The sequence below is a fragment of the Eretmochelys imbricata genome, chromosome 2 (genome assembly GCF_965152235.1).
Source record: "Eretmochelys imbricata isolate rEreImb1 chromosome 2, rEreImb1.hap1, whole genome shotgun sequence".
In the NCBI taxonomy this organism is placed as follows: domain Eukaryota; kingdom Metazoa; phylum Chordata; order Testudines; family Cheloniidae; genus Eretmochelys; species Eretmochelys imbricata.
The window spans coordinates 267,419,720-267,432,791 of record NC_135573.1 but is presented as its reverse complement, the minus strand read 5'-3'; the positions used below and the strand labels follow the sequence as shown (position 1 = coordinate 267,432,791).

At 51.0% G+C, this 13,072-nt stretch overlaps 1 protein-coding gene across 3 annotated transcripts in view; it reads right to left on the bottom strand.

Annotated features, from left to right (window-relative positions):
• Nucleotides 1-274: 274 nt before the first annotated feature.
• The window catches only part of LOC144260049 (zinc finger protein 783-like), a 33,608-nt gene continuing 20,810 nt past the window's right edge, over nucleotides 275-13,072 (bottom strand). The window contains exons 7-8 of one of the 3 annotated variants that reach the window (XM_077808553.1): nucleotides 2,806-2,919; nucleotides 275-1,857 (exon numbers count right to left, since the gene is read on the bottom strand). In XM_077808553.1, coding sequence (XP_077664679.1) covers nucleotides 755-1,857; nucleotides 2,806-2,919 — 1,217 coding nt within the window. In that variant the 3' untranslated portion in view covers nucleotides 275-754. Of the gene's footprint in view, nucleotides 1,858-2,805; nucleotides 2,920-6,028; nucleotides 9,293-13,072 lie in introns of those variants that run through there. The other 2 variants (XM_077808554.1, XM_077808555.1) reach the window with 2 other exon arrangements.

Here is a 13,072-nt window from a genome sequence, read left to right as displayed (position 1 = left end):
GCAGTGGGCACTGCAATACTGCACTGCACCCGCCCTGCGTGGACCCAGCCAGTGCAAACTAAAACGGTCTTTAGTTCACATGACCAGAGGTGGACTACACTACTGTGAACTAGGTCACTGTCCGTTCACACGCGTAGGATAAGCACAGTGCGTTGCTACAGTTTCCACCCGTCGTCTAACCTGCAGGGCGGTGCAGACAAGCCTTGAGAGCGCAGGGTGGTGAGGTCTGTGATAGGCCTTAGCTCTGGTGGGAGTTCATGCTGGAGCCTTGGGCTTTGTCTTTAGTTTTTGTAATGATGGTGAGGCAAGATGGGCACCATGCTCCACCTCAGGACTGGCAGCATTTTCACAGAGTATTAAATGACTCCTAGACATACACTGTAAAACATACAGGGAACCTTTACACGTCAATCTGAAATCACCAAGTGAACACCAAATACACGGAATCGCTTTGTCATAACAATATCGAGTGGTGCACAAGGACTGCTCTGTAAACGTTACAGCACACTAACAAACATTTCACTGCAGGTTAAGGGTCCAATACCGCTAGCCCCGGCACGCAGCTCACTGAAGGCAAGATGGATGCAGTACCTGCTTTCACGTCTTCATGGGTTCCTTTTTCTGTGTTCGTGACGCTTTCATTGTGAAGAGATACCAGCCTATAAGTCTCCCCCCACTGCCAACACATTCTCCGCGGACTAGCCTGCTGTTAATACTCGGGCCCTCAGCTGATCCTGTTCTCCCAAGTGACATTTCAGAGTCCACTGGTGTCTAAAGTGTTCGGAGCACTCAGGGTCTCTCTCAAGTGGACCCGCCAATGCTCGCGGAGGTGCTGCTTCCGTGTGAAGTTTTTGACGCACTCTGTGCACTGGTAGGGGCGCTCCCCAGTGTGAACACGCTGGTGCCCCAGGAGATGGTGCTTCTGGGAGAAGCGTTTTGGGCACTGGGTGCAGTGATACGGCTTCTCACCCGTGTGGATCTGCTGGTGCTTCAGGAGATGGTGCGTGCGGCTGAAGCTCTTGCCGCACTCGTTGCAGTGGTAGGGCCGCTCCCCGGTGTGGATCCTGTAGTGGTTGGTGAGCTTGGATTTATCCGTGAAGCTCTTCTCGCAGGCTGGGCATTTATAGGGTCTCTCCCCCGTGTGGCTCATCTGGTGTCGGATGAGATGGGAAGAGCGGCTGAAGCATTTCTCACAGTATGGACAGATAAGAGGCCCTTGGCCCTTCTCTGCATGGGTTCTCTGGTGTATGAGGAGGTTGATGTGCAGCCGAAAACTTTTCTTGCACTCTGTGCACACGTACAGCCGCTCTCCTGCCTGCAGGAGATGAGGATTGCTTAGGCTGGAGTTCGGACTGAAGCTGCTGTCGCATTCCGTGCTTGGACAGCATCTGCCTCTTGCCGGGTCAGCTTGGAGACTGAGCATCTGGGCCACGCTTTGCTGATGGTCTGGCAAGCTGCTGGCTCCCTCTCCTGCATGGACTCTCTGGTGCAGCAGGTGACAGAGGCCCTTTGCACATTTCGGATAGTCATAGGGTCCTGCTCTGGTGTGACTCCTCTGGTGAATGATAAGGCTTTTCTTTAGCCTAAAGCCTTTCCCGCACTCGGCACACTTATTAGGCCTGTCTTTGGCAGACTTTCTCTGGTGAATGGCGACTGGCTTGTTGTTGCCAAAACATCTTTCAAGCTGGGCTGGTCCCCTGCTTCCTGGGTGGTTCTTCACTGGGGATACTGCACTGCACCAACCCTCCTCAGGACTCTGCCCAACGTCCTCCTGGGACGTTCCTGTCAACGTTCCAAGTGCTTCCAGGATGGCAGGGCATTCCTCTTGCTCGGTTTTGATTAGAATCCCATAATCTGCTGGACAGGAGAGAGCGCTTTTATTTCAGCCTTCCTATTCATGTCTATTTGTTAGCTCCCTTCCCTGCATGCACCACAGTTTTCAAAACTGGGGGCCTAAACTCACAGACCTAAATCCTCTACCTAAAAGAGGCCCAATTTTGAGAGCCGTTGAGCACACGCAGGCCCTGCCCATGGCGCTCAGCTCATGGGAAAGCCCAGCCAGAGAAGAGGTCGCAGCAGTCAAAGCAGGAGGTGATCAAGGTGGGAATAAAGGTTCCAGCTGCAGGGGGAGCGAAGGAGGGAGGGATTTCTGAGGCGATGTAGAGACAAAGGAGGAGAGAAGCTGGAATGATCAGAAGACAATGGGGAAGGGAACAAGGGGAGCACCTCCTGGCTTCCAAACTTCCCACTGACCACTTCCCTCCCTCCTGTCCTCATTTCAGAGCCATCTGCGCCCTGAGCCATAGCCTCCTCTCCTTCCCACAGCCAGGCCTCTCCCTTGCTTTGGACGGAGGGAGGTCAGTCATTTGCTTGTGCTGCCTCATCTACCTGCAACAACTTTTCTCTCCCTCTTCTTTTTCGTCTAACCTCACCTTAGGACGTCAGCCTATTATCATGGGTCTACAGTTAGCTGTAACCCCAATTCACCCCCACACACACACACGTGATTGGACTCGACGCAGGAGTTGCTGGGTGGGATTCAGTGGCCTGTGTTATGAGGAGGTCAAACTGGTCCCTTCTGGCTTTAAATTCTGCAGACTACAACCTCCTTCCATCCTGTCCTCTGGGCACCACGTCTGCAAGATGACTTGCTTGCCTCTCTGCCCCTCCAACACATGAGCCTGCCCCCTGTGCCCCCATTCTCCCATAATGTCCTGTGCTGTAAATTCTCTGCTTGGGCAAGACTCTGCCCCCAGCTCTGTAGGGCGCTGCCTTTCCATTCACTCACTGGCACGCATAACTCACCTGGGCGGGGGTCCGTAGGCATTTCTCGTTCCTCCAAGGCTCCTGGATTCCTGACACTCGGCTTTTCCTCTTGTACAATCCAGGATAAAATGTCAGCTTGGGAAATTGCATAATCTATGGAAAGAGACATTGGGGGCTGTTATGTTTTATTGACACTGACGGAGCTGACGTCTCAAACCAAATGGTTTTGGCCAGAGGAGAATAAAACAGCGGGGAGAAGATGGGTTTGTCCCATGCAAGCCAGTCAGGGGTCCCAGGACACCAGGGGACTGGATGGCTCCTATACAAAACAAGCATTAAGGCCTCCTCTCCGCTACTAATTCCTGGTCAGAATAGCGGTGGCCTCCTAGCGTAGAGGCAGCTTATCCCAACAGGAGGAGTTTTTCTGTCGCCTCCCCAAATGACATCACTGTGCCGATCACCTACACTGGAGGCCGTCCAGCACAGCTGTGTCAGCTGCGGGAGGAGGGGTTCACATCCGTGACCGACACAGCTATACCGACAAAGCTTCGTAAGGCAGACCTTCCCTGGGCGGCTTCCCTGTTTCCAAACCTGCTGAAAGCCCCGGAGATGTTTTGAGAAGTGATCGGCTCCAGGAAGGAAATCGAGGCTGGCTGCTTTAAGAAAGTCCGCGTGCCCTGGATGCCGAGCTCCAGAGTCAGTGCCACCTTCCTCACCCCACCCTTCTATGCCATGGCAGCCGGGGGCCAAAGGAAGAGGGGCAGCATGGCAGGGCGGACAGAGACACTTAGAGGGAATGGGAGATTTAGCATCGGAAGGGCTCCTGTCCAACGGGAGGATGTGGGGATCCCATGAGAGGCCCCAGGCAGGACCACGGAAGAGGCAGCAGCATCCCAGCCCCCCAGGCACAGTCACTGCCGCCGTCAGGGCCGGGCAGCTCCCCGAACTGGAACACGGCATTTCAGCTGTTCCTCACCAGGTGGGTACCCAGGAGCCTCGGATTGAAGGGTTGGCCACAACATCTGAGCCAGCCGTTACAACGCTGAGTCTCCTTCAGACGAAAGACATTTTTGGTTTGTCACTTCCTGATAGAGAGAAGGGGTGGGGCCTGCAGGTGACACCGGTGACAACCAGCCACCAAGAGAGCCGGAGGGGAGGCCACCAGCGGAAGGAAAACATTTTCAGGTGGGTTTCTAGGGTATTTAATAATGTTGAAAGAACAGTTCTTCTGACCCACGTCCTATTGTTGCTCCTGTCCCCCCTCCTTCCCCATCTGCCAGAGAGCACAGAGAAGGAAGAGAAATTGGCCCTTTTTGAACTGGCTTCTAAACAGGAAGCCTGGAATCACCCTACGGGAACTGGCCACTAATCCCATTTTACCTGGTGTCTGCCTCAGACAAGAATCTTTGAATCTAGATGCTACTTAGTCAGCTGGGCAATACTGTATCGCGAAGGGATATTTCTTCCCGGCTCCTGGCTCAGATCAGTTCTGAGGCATGAATCTCAAGAGTGCCCAGAATATTTAAAATCTAGATTTCTTAGCTTCTAAACTTTGTAGAGTAACAGGACTTAGGGAAGTGAAGTACTTCTCACCCAGTATCAAACAGAAGTCCACCTTTAATATCTACGGCAGTATTAGGGAATGGAGACTTTACATCCGGTATTTTCCACTGCATGCATCCGATGAAGCGGGTTTTAGCCCACGAAAGCTTATGCTCAAATAAATTTGTTAGTCTCTAGGGTGCCACAAGTCCTCCTCGTTCTTTTTACATCCAATGTATCTATTGACTTTTTTAGGAGGCTTAAACAGAAATCATTTTAATTAAAAAACTCCTAATCAAAATGTAGTTACTGTCCATCTGCTTTCTTCTACCCACCCATTTCTAAGGTGCCTAGCGTCTGCGAAATATTTAGGAGTATAAAGACACAAAGTAGACACCATATCAGCAACCAATTAACTTCTCTCTCTCACTAATGCACTGAAATATGTTTTATAATAGTGAAGAATTAAAAGATCAACACTAGAAAATATACTAGAAAGAACAATTCTGCACTGGCCTCAATGGGTAGGCTCATAAAGACTCAGTAGAGATAAAAAAGTTCGAGGACTTTACTGCTGTGCTTGTGATCTTTTTGTAGGAGATACCGAAACAGCCTAGAAGTCACCTGTGGCGATTACCATATTTGTAAATGAAATTATAATTTGTGCAGGCTACAGAAATAATCTCAAACTAGGGAGAGGATTACTGCAGGAGGGCACGTTCCAGTTCCGAGGAAATCAAACATCTGAACTTAGGGGGCTGCAGTTTCTGAGTGGTAACCGAGAGTCTCTGCATCCTTTGTCTTCTCCAGCAGTTCCTTTTGCATCTTTATCTTGGAAGGTCTGTGAATTCCTTGCAATCAAGTCACGGGCCGTGCTGGAGTCAGTAATGCAGCATGCATGCTCTAGTGGCGGAAGGTTCATTTTACTGCCAGGAGGACGTTTGCTTGGATTGCCTGGTCAGTCTGAAAAAGCAGCACTGGATCCCTAGTTATTTAGTGGCTCCTTGTTTACAAGCCAAGTTTAGGTGGTTCTCTCTGCTGTCTGGCATTTGCGTGGGCACTGTCCTGTTCACAGCTGGTACAATACTGGCTATGCTCTCACACACACACACACTCACACTCAAATTCCACTGCTGTGTTTTTTTAAATCAAGTCTTCCTGGTGTGAGGTGGAGTTTCACTCACCTATGACCCCTTCTCCACTGAGAGAATGAAGCATCACAAGAATGTCCCCTGGCTTTAGGTTTTGCTCTTAGCTGCAGAATTCGATCGTTTAAACGAGGCACAGGGGGGCCTCCCAATTGAGAAAAAAGTCCAAAGACACATCATATATTCCTTGGCAGCTCAGTGGTGCTGCATTGTGAAGCTCCTCCTTAGCCCACACCCCAGGACCACGCAGAGCTGCTTTCACAGCTCGGACTTTGTCCAGAACCCACAACGGGATGGGCATCACAGAAAAGAAACATTCAGAACTTCAGAGTAACAGCCGTGTTAGTCTGTATTCGCAAAAAGAAAAGGAGGACTTGTGGCACCTTAGAGACTAACACATTTATTTGAGCATAAGTTTAAGTGAGCTGTAGCTCACGAAAGCTTATGCTCAAATAAATTGGTTAGTCTCTAAGGTGCCACAAGTCCTCCTTTTCTTTATTCAGAACTTCGCAGCTTCAGTAGTTTGTTCAAGCTTAATTTTATTATTATTAATAATCAAGCATCTACTGCCATCAATTTACCCGGCACTTTACAGAGACAGAGACAGACAGGTTCCCTGCCCTGGAGGACTCACAGTCTAAACAGTACAAGTTTAAAAGGGAAATAAGGGGGTTAAGTGAAGTAATCAAAAAAACAGACACTGAAGAACTGGCTAGTATGTGTGTACCGGACAAAATCAGAAGTGTCCCTCCACCTAGCACAGGCCCTATGTTGCTAAATGCTAAGAGAGATTCTCCTTTTGCACATGTGGCAGGGCCCTGTGTTTCTGGAAGACCTGGGTTCTAACCCTGCTGCCCTCGGGTGGTTCAGGGTGTGCAGCATTGCGGCACAGGTGAAGCCTGACATGCTCATGGATTAGTACACTTTGAAAAATGAATACAGAGACAAACAAGAGACCTGATCACAACCCTCAGAGCCACTGGTAAATCAAAGAACTCACCAATGCTGGGAAAAATAAACTTCTCAACTAAAAATCCAACACAGTATATTAAATATGAACTCCCAGCTGCACAAGGGCTAACTGTTTTTTTTTTTTTTTAAACTACTCAGGTTCATTGGGTTTAAACCCAGATTAGCTCAGGAGTGCGGATGGGCCGAAATTGGGTTAAGCAGGGAGTGGGGACAGGCCCTGTAAATGGCTAGAGTCCCCACTCCATGCTCCCATAATGGTTACTGTCCAAATTCAGTGCCCTTCTGGAGTTTGCCTTTATTTAAATGACCGAACAAGACCTTGTGGCAGGACTGTACTGAAACTAAGTCAATCACCAGCCAATCTCTCTCCTGAAAAACTATATTGGAGTTTCTCCCTGCAGGTCCCCCTTTACCTCTCTCTTCCTTAAAGGCCCACAGCCTTTGATGTTCCCAAATGGAGCTTATGAGACCCACCCAGGTCTGGCTGCCAGACTGAGTCAGTGGAACAGCTCTGCCCCTCCACGAGGGGCCACAGTCCTAACAACTCGACACCAGTTACAGGCCCAAACTGGAACCCTGGAGAGGACAATATAGTTTCTAACCCAGGATTAATATGATGTGGGCCTGCCTAGTGACCAATTAAAACATGTTTAAAACATTTCAGGTAGCAGTTTTATCCCCAGTGTAGCTGGGATCTAAACATTTAGACAATGTACCAAATAGACTCACACAGCTTGGTAACATATATTTAACAGTCCCCGAGTATGGCAAGACCTGATTCCTAAAAATGAGAGTAAAAGAACTGAGAGGAGAATAAGAGAAGCAGACACACCATGAGCTGCACAGAAAGGAAACAAACAAAATACTGTACAGACAGGAAAAATACCGACCAGATAATAAATAAACAGAAATATTATGCTACAACTACCAGGAAAAAGAGGGTAATCAAGACAGTAATTCACTGCAATATGAAATTCAGTACGGCATTGGAGTGTAGTGAAAGTACTGTCTCCTGATAACAACTTGTTTTTCTATTCAATTGCATTGTTTGTGTCTTAAACAGAGGTATAAAAGGAAACCTTGCGAATGCGCTCTCGCCTGCAGATGTACTCATGTGCGATGAGTCTGGGACCAAATTCTGATCACAGCTACTGCAGCATAAGGCTGGAATTACTCCAGAGTCTTCAGTGGGTTTCCCCAGATTTACAGTGTCATTTAGAAAGAATTTGGCCCAACTGACAGCACATGAGAAGTCAGTTTCAGTGCTTAAGGAGCTGGATGGATAGTTCTAGGGAACTTGGCAGATGCAAAGTTCCTCTGTCTGCCCTGTCCATATGCCTCATCACTGCCCTACCCCTAGCAACCAACTCCCATTCCCTGGGATCTGCACAGAGACTGTCAGCCAGGGCTTTGGAGCTGTGCTCCGGCTCCGCTCCAGCTCCAGGCAAAAACCTGCAGCTCCACTGCTCTGGAGCTGCTCCGGGCTCCAGCTCCGGGCTCCGCTCCAAAGCCCTGCTGTCAGCAAGGGTGTCACTTAATGCCCTGTGTGTGTATACTTTTAGTAACCTGTAGACTATTTGGGGCATGTACGACATGTGACTAACTTATGGAACTGACTGCTGCAGGATATCATCGAGGGGAGTAGCTTACATATTGCCAATTCCAGACAAATAGCAGACATTCCCGAGAAACATATTTCGTTATCACTTCAATTAAGTGATTCAGTTTACTTTTTTTTTTTTAAACTTGGAGCATTTCACATTAAAAGTATTTTTCAAGCGAGCTACGAGATACCGCAACACACCACCACTCCAGCAAGAAGTTTGTGTGGCCCCTACTCTACAGTGTGCATCCTTTGGCGGTAAATTGTTTCTTTTGAGTGTCTACAGCAATGAGCTCATGGCAACAGTACAGGGCCATCGCACTGTGGGGGCCCTGTGTGAGCTAGAAGAAGATGTTGTCCAGCAAAGCCTCTCTCATGTTCTGCATGTTTATACGGTTCCTTTCACGGGTGTGGATTTTTTGGTGTTGGAGCAGATGCTGCTTTTGCGTAAAGCTTTTTGTGCACTCAGTGCATTGGTAGGGTCTCTCCCCCGTGTGGATCCTCTGGTGTCTAATCAGATCTGAGGGGTGACTGAAGTTCTTCCCACAGTACGTGCACATTAACGACCCTCCACTCCTTCCCGTGTGCATTCTCTGATGCGTGAGGAGGCCTTTCTTCTGAGAGAAGCACTCCTGGCACTTATTACACTTATAGGGTCTCTCTCGCACGTGGCTTTTCTGGTGCTGCCTGTACGGTGATTTGACACTGAAGCTTTTCGTGCATTTAGCGGCACTGTAAGGCTTGTCTGCTGTCTGGATTCTGGGGTGGGATTTCAGGTGGTGATTCTGTTTGAAGCTTTCCTCACACTCCACAGAGCTGTAAGTGGCCCCTCCAGTGTGGATTCTCGGGTGCATCGTCAAGTGCTGCTTGTACACAAAGCTTTTCTCACACTCTGCAGGTTCATAACATCCCAGCTTTGCGTGGCTTCTCTGGTGCATTGTGAGGCTCTTCTTCAGCCGAAAGCCTTTCCCACACTCAGCACACACATGTGGTCTCTCACCTGGGCAGCTGCGCCGGTAAAAAGGTACAGCGTTGCTTTCCCTGAAGCTTTCCTCCCCAGGCACTGACTCTACCGGCCTGTTCTTGTCATGGTTCCTTTGCTGCATTATTGAGCTGTCTGGATGATCCAAAGGCCTTCCCTCCCTGGGAGTCTGGACCACAATTTCTTCAGACATTCCAGATAATGTCCTTTGCAGCTGCAAGTTTTTGAGATGTTCCCCATGCTCCAGCAGCTCAGTTTTGAACATGATTCCATTATCTGCTGGAATAAAACAAAAATAAAATACAGAGAATTTTATTGTGTCCACTGGGATAAAGGAAACCTGTTAATCATTCCCACTTCATTACAAAAGCCCATTATGTTAGGTTTCTCCCAAGCAAATGAGCTAGAACAGTCCTGGGCAATATTTTGTGTTTAGAGGAGGACAGGGTGAAAAGACAGATTCCAGCAGTGCTGAGCATCCGGCTCCCCTTGGAGACAATGAGCTCAACAACCTCTTGTTTTCCTGTTTCAGTGCTTGGAAACACCCGACTGTTACCAAGGCCCCTGGAGAACCAGGGGCGAAGCAGCTGCTTTTCCCCCTCACAGTCTAAGCTTTCATGCCTAAAGAGACAAAATGCATTTCACTGGCTGTAAGTCCCGCCCCCGTGCAGAAGACTCACCCAACGCACTGAAAGCCTTCACACCGCACTTACACTTTGTAAAGCCACAATACAAATGGCAGCAGGAGTTTCCATCTTCACTGACTCTCAGCTGCTCCACATCAGCTGTGCTTAGTTTACAAATCAAACCATGAGTCCTCTGGCTACAAGCTCTGCAAACTCAGCCTGGGATCTGAGAGGTAAGATGGGGTCTTCCTTATGGCACATCACCATGAATCCCAAAGACTCTGCAGGCTGGCTCAGGTCTTTAGGGACGCCTTTACAACCCCCCTTGTCTTCAGTGGGTGTGCACAGGCGTAACGGATTGTCCCTGTCACTGGAACCGAATGAACAATTCTGCTGATGACGCACGAGGAATCCAGCTCACTCCCTTTTAGCGGTACTGGCGTTTAGTCGTAAGAGCTTATTTTAGCCTCTCGTGCCAGCAGGCGTGAATGAGTAAACCTAAGAGCCTGCTGAGTAAGACGGGGTCATGTTCACACACAGCTGCAGAGTAGGACTGTGCGTTAAGAGATGCTGGGAGCCCTGGGGAGACCTCCTGCACTGGGTGAATTTCACCCTTTGGGAAGGGTTGTCAAGGGCTCTGCTGGATATAGATTGAAACCAGTTTCTTTAAAATATCCTCCTAACATTGTCCCAGCTGTTGCTGAACTCCTCACTCCTGCCTGCAGCCAAAGCTCCTGTTCCCTGGCTCCTGTCCATGGCAGAGGGCTCTGCCTGTGGTGCCTTTTCATGGCAAGGCCAGACCACAGCTCCGCCAAAAAGCTCTTTCTAGGGCCTTGGGGCCAGAGAGTCCAACCTCTCTTCCTCCGCCTCGGGGACAGGCAGGCAGCAGCTGTCGCCCCGCATCAGCCGAGTTACAGTAGCATCTCAACAAGAGACTTCATACAAACTGGAGAGAAGCAGAAACAGAGAAAAGCATTTAAACTTCACCTCGTCTAGCAGCGACTGTGGCTAGACGCACTAGAGCAGGCTCGGAGGTTTCGACAGAAAAGGGGGGAAATCGGTAGCTGTGGCCTTCCCTGATGAAGCTCTCTCAGGGCCTTGTCAGTCAGCACTGCTTGTCCTTACAGCCACTGTCTGTCCAGCGGGCTCTCAAAAACATGCCCCTTGCCTCTGTTCTCTCCCTCAGGTCCAGTGCTCCCCAGAGGAGTCCCTCTGTCCAGCCTCCCAACCCCCTGGCAGGGAGCCAGGCAACCCCCCTTCAGAATCCTTGGTTGGGGTGCCTGTCGGTGTTCAGACCTCATGAACATGAGCCGTTCTCCACCGACTCACCGCCATCACCACAGCACTGCACACTTCCTTTGCTCAAACCGTCTGCATTGCTGCTTCCTTCGCCGTACAAGTGGGTCAGCAGCGCTCATTCTTCCAACGGCTCTTTGGATCCTGGGCACGCACCTTCCCCTTTGCTCCCTTGGGAGTATCTGCGCAGACGTCCTTCTTAGAAGAAGAAGGAACACGAGCAGGATAATTGTTTCCCATTCCTGGACAGGACGACCACTGTCTGTGCACAAGGATCCCGTCACGATGGGGCAGACCACGCACAAGGTTTCATCGTCAGGACATTTGCCACAGTTCTCCAGTCACCTCTCACCTCAAAGCTGGCTTCACAATCTTCCCACACACTGACAGGCTAATCCTGCCCGTGACTCGCTCCAGGAGACCAGGCCACGCCATCTGGCCATTCCAATCCGAGCATTTCATTCCAACGGGCTTGGCTATGAGCACTGGGATATGGATCAAAACCCAGCCAAAGGGCAGTGCACACAGAGCATCGATAAATAACAGCTATCAAGTCGGGGGAGGAGTCCAACAGGGCAAGGCAGGGATCAGGCTTATTTCAGGTCTTTACTAATGACTGGAAGGAGGAGTAAACAGTGTATTAATGAGATTGACAAAGGTTATTAAACTGGCCAGGTTACGAACATCAAGAGGAATGACCAGGAGAAGATAACAAGTTAGGTAAGAGATAACAAAAGGAAATTCAACCTCGAAAACACAATTAGCACATGGAGGGAGAAACAACCTGGGACAATCGTACTCAGAGAGCAGGAGGAACCTCAAAAGCAGGAAGTGACCCATGGGGTGGGAACAGATTGTTAATTAGTTAAGAGCTTTTACGACAATGTTGGTGGCGAAAAGAGCCAATGCAGTTTGGGGCAGCACATACAGAGACATCGTCCCTCTCCAGACTGCTGTTGTGAGACTGTACTAGGATTGCCAGCTTTCTAATCACACAAAACTGAACACCCCTGCCCGCCCCTTCTCCAAGGCCCCATCCCTGCCCCACCCCTTCTAAGAGACCCTGCCCCCACTCACTCCATCCCCCCTCCCGCCGTCGCTCGTTCTCCCTCACCCTCACTGGGCTGGGGGTAGGGTGCAGGACGGAGTGCAGGCTCCAGGGTGGGGACAGGGATGAGGGGTTTGGGGTGCAAGAGGAGGCTCTGGGCTGGAGCAGGGAGTTGGGGTGCGGGAGGGGGTGGTGGCTCTGGCTGGGGGTGCAGGCTCCTGGGTGGGGCTGGGGACGAGGGGTTTGGGGGAGCAGGAGGGGGTTGTGGGCTGGAGTAGGGGGTTGAGGTACAGGAAGGGGCGGGGGCTCTGGCTGGAGGTGCAGGCTCTGGGGTGGGGCCAGAAATGAGGTGTTCAGGGTGCAGGAGGGGGCTCCAGGCTGGGGCCGAGGGGTTTGGAGTGTGGGAGCAGAATCAGGGCTGGAGTAGGGGGCTGGGGTGCAGGAGTGGTGAGGGCTCCGGCTGGGGGTGCAGGCTCCAGGCTGGGGCCAGAAATGAGGCATGCAGGAGGGGGCTCCAGGCTGGGGCAGTGGGTTGGGGTGCAGAAGGGTGTCCAATAAAAGATATTACCTCACCCACCTTGTCTCTCTAATATCCTGGGACCAACATGACTACAACACCACTGCATTCAGGATTACTTCCTTAGTGTCTCTGATACTATTCAACCTCTACACACAGCCACTAGGAAAACTGGTGCAGGAGGGTTGTGGGGTGCAGGCTCTGGGAGGGGGCTAAGGGCTGGGGTGCGGGCTCTGGGAGGAGTTAGGGTGCGGGAGGGGGTGCAGGGCTGGGGTGCAGGAGGGGGATTGGGGCATGGGCTCCAGCTGGGCAGCGCTTACCTCAGGCAGCTCCCGGTCTGCAGTGCAGTGGGGCTAAGGCAGGCTCCCTGCCTGCCCTGGCTCCATTCAGTTCCTGGAAGCGCCTGGCATGTCCGGCCCCTCGGCGGAGGGACCATGGGGGCTCTGCACACCGCCCGCGCCGGCAAGCACTGTCCTCACAACTCCCATTGGCCACGGTTCCCGGCCAATGGGAGCTGCGGAGCCAGCGCTGGGGGCAGAGACAGCGTGCAGAGCTTCCCAGATTGCCCCTCC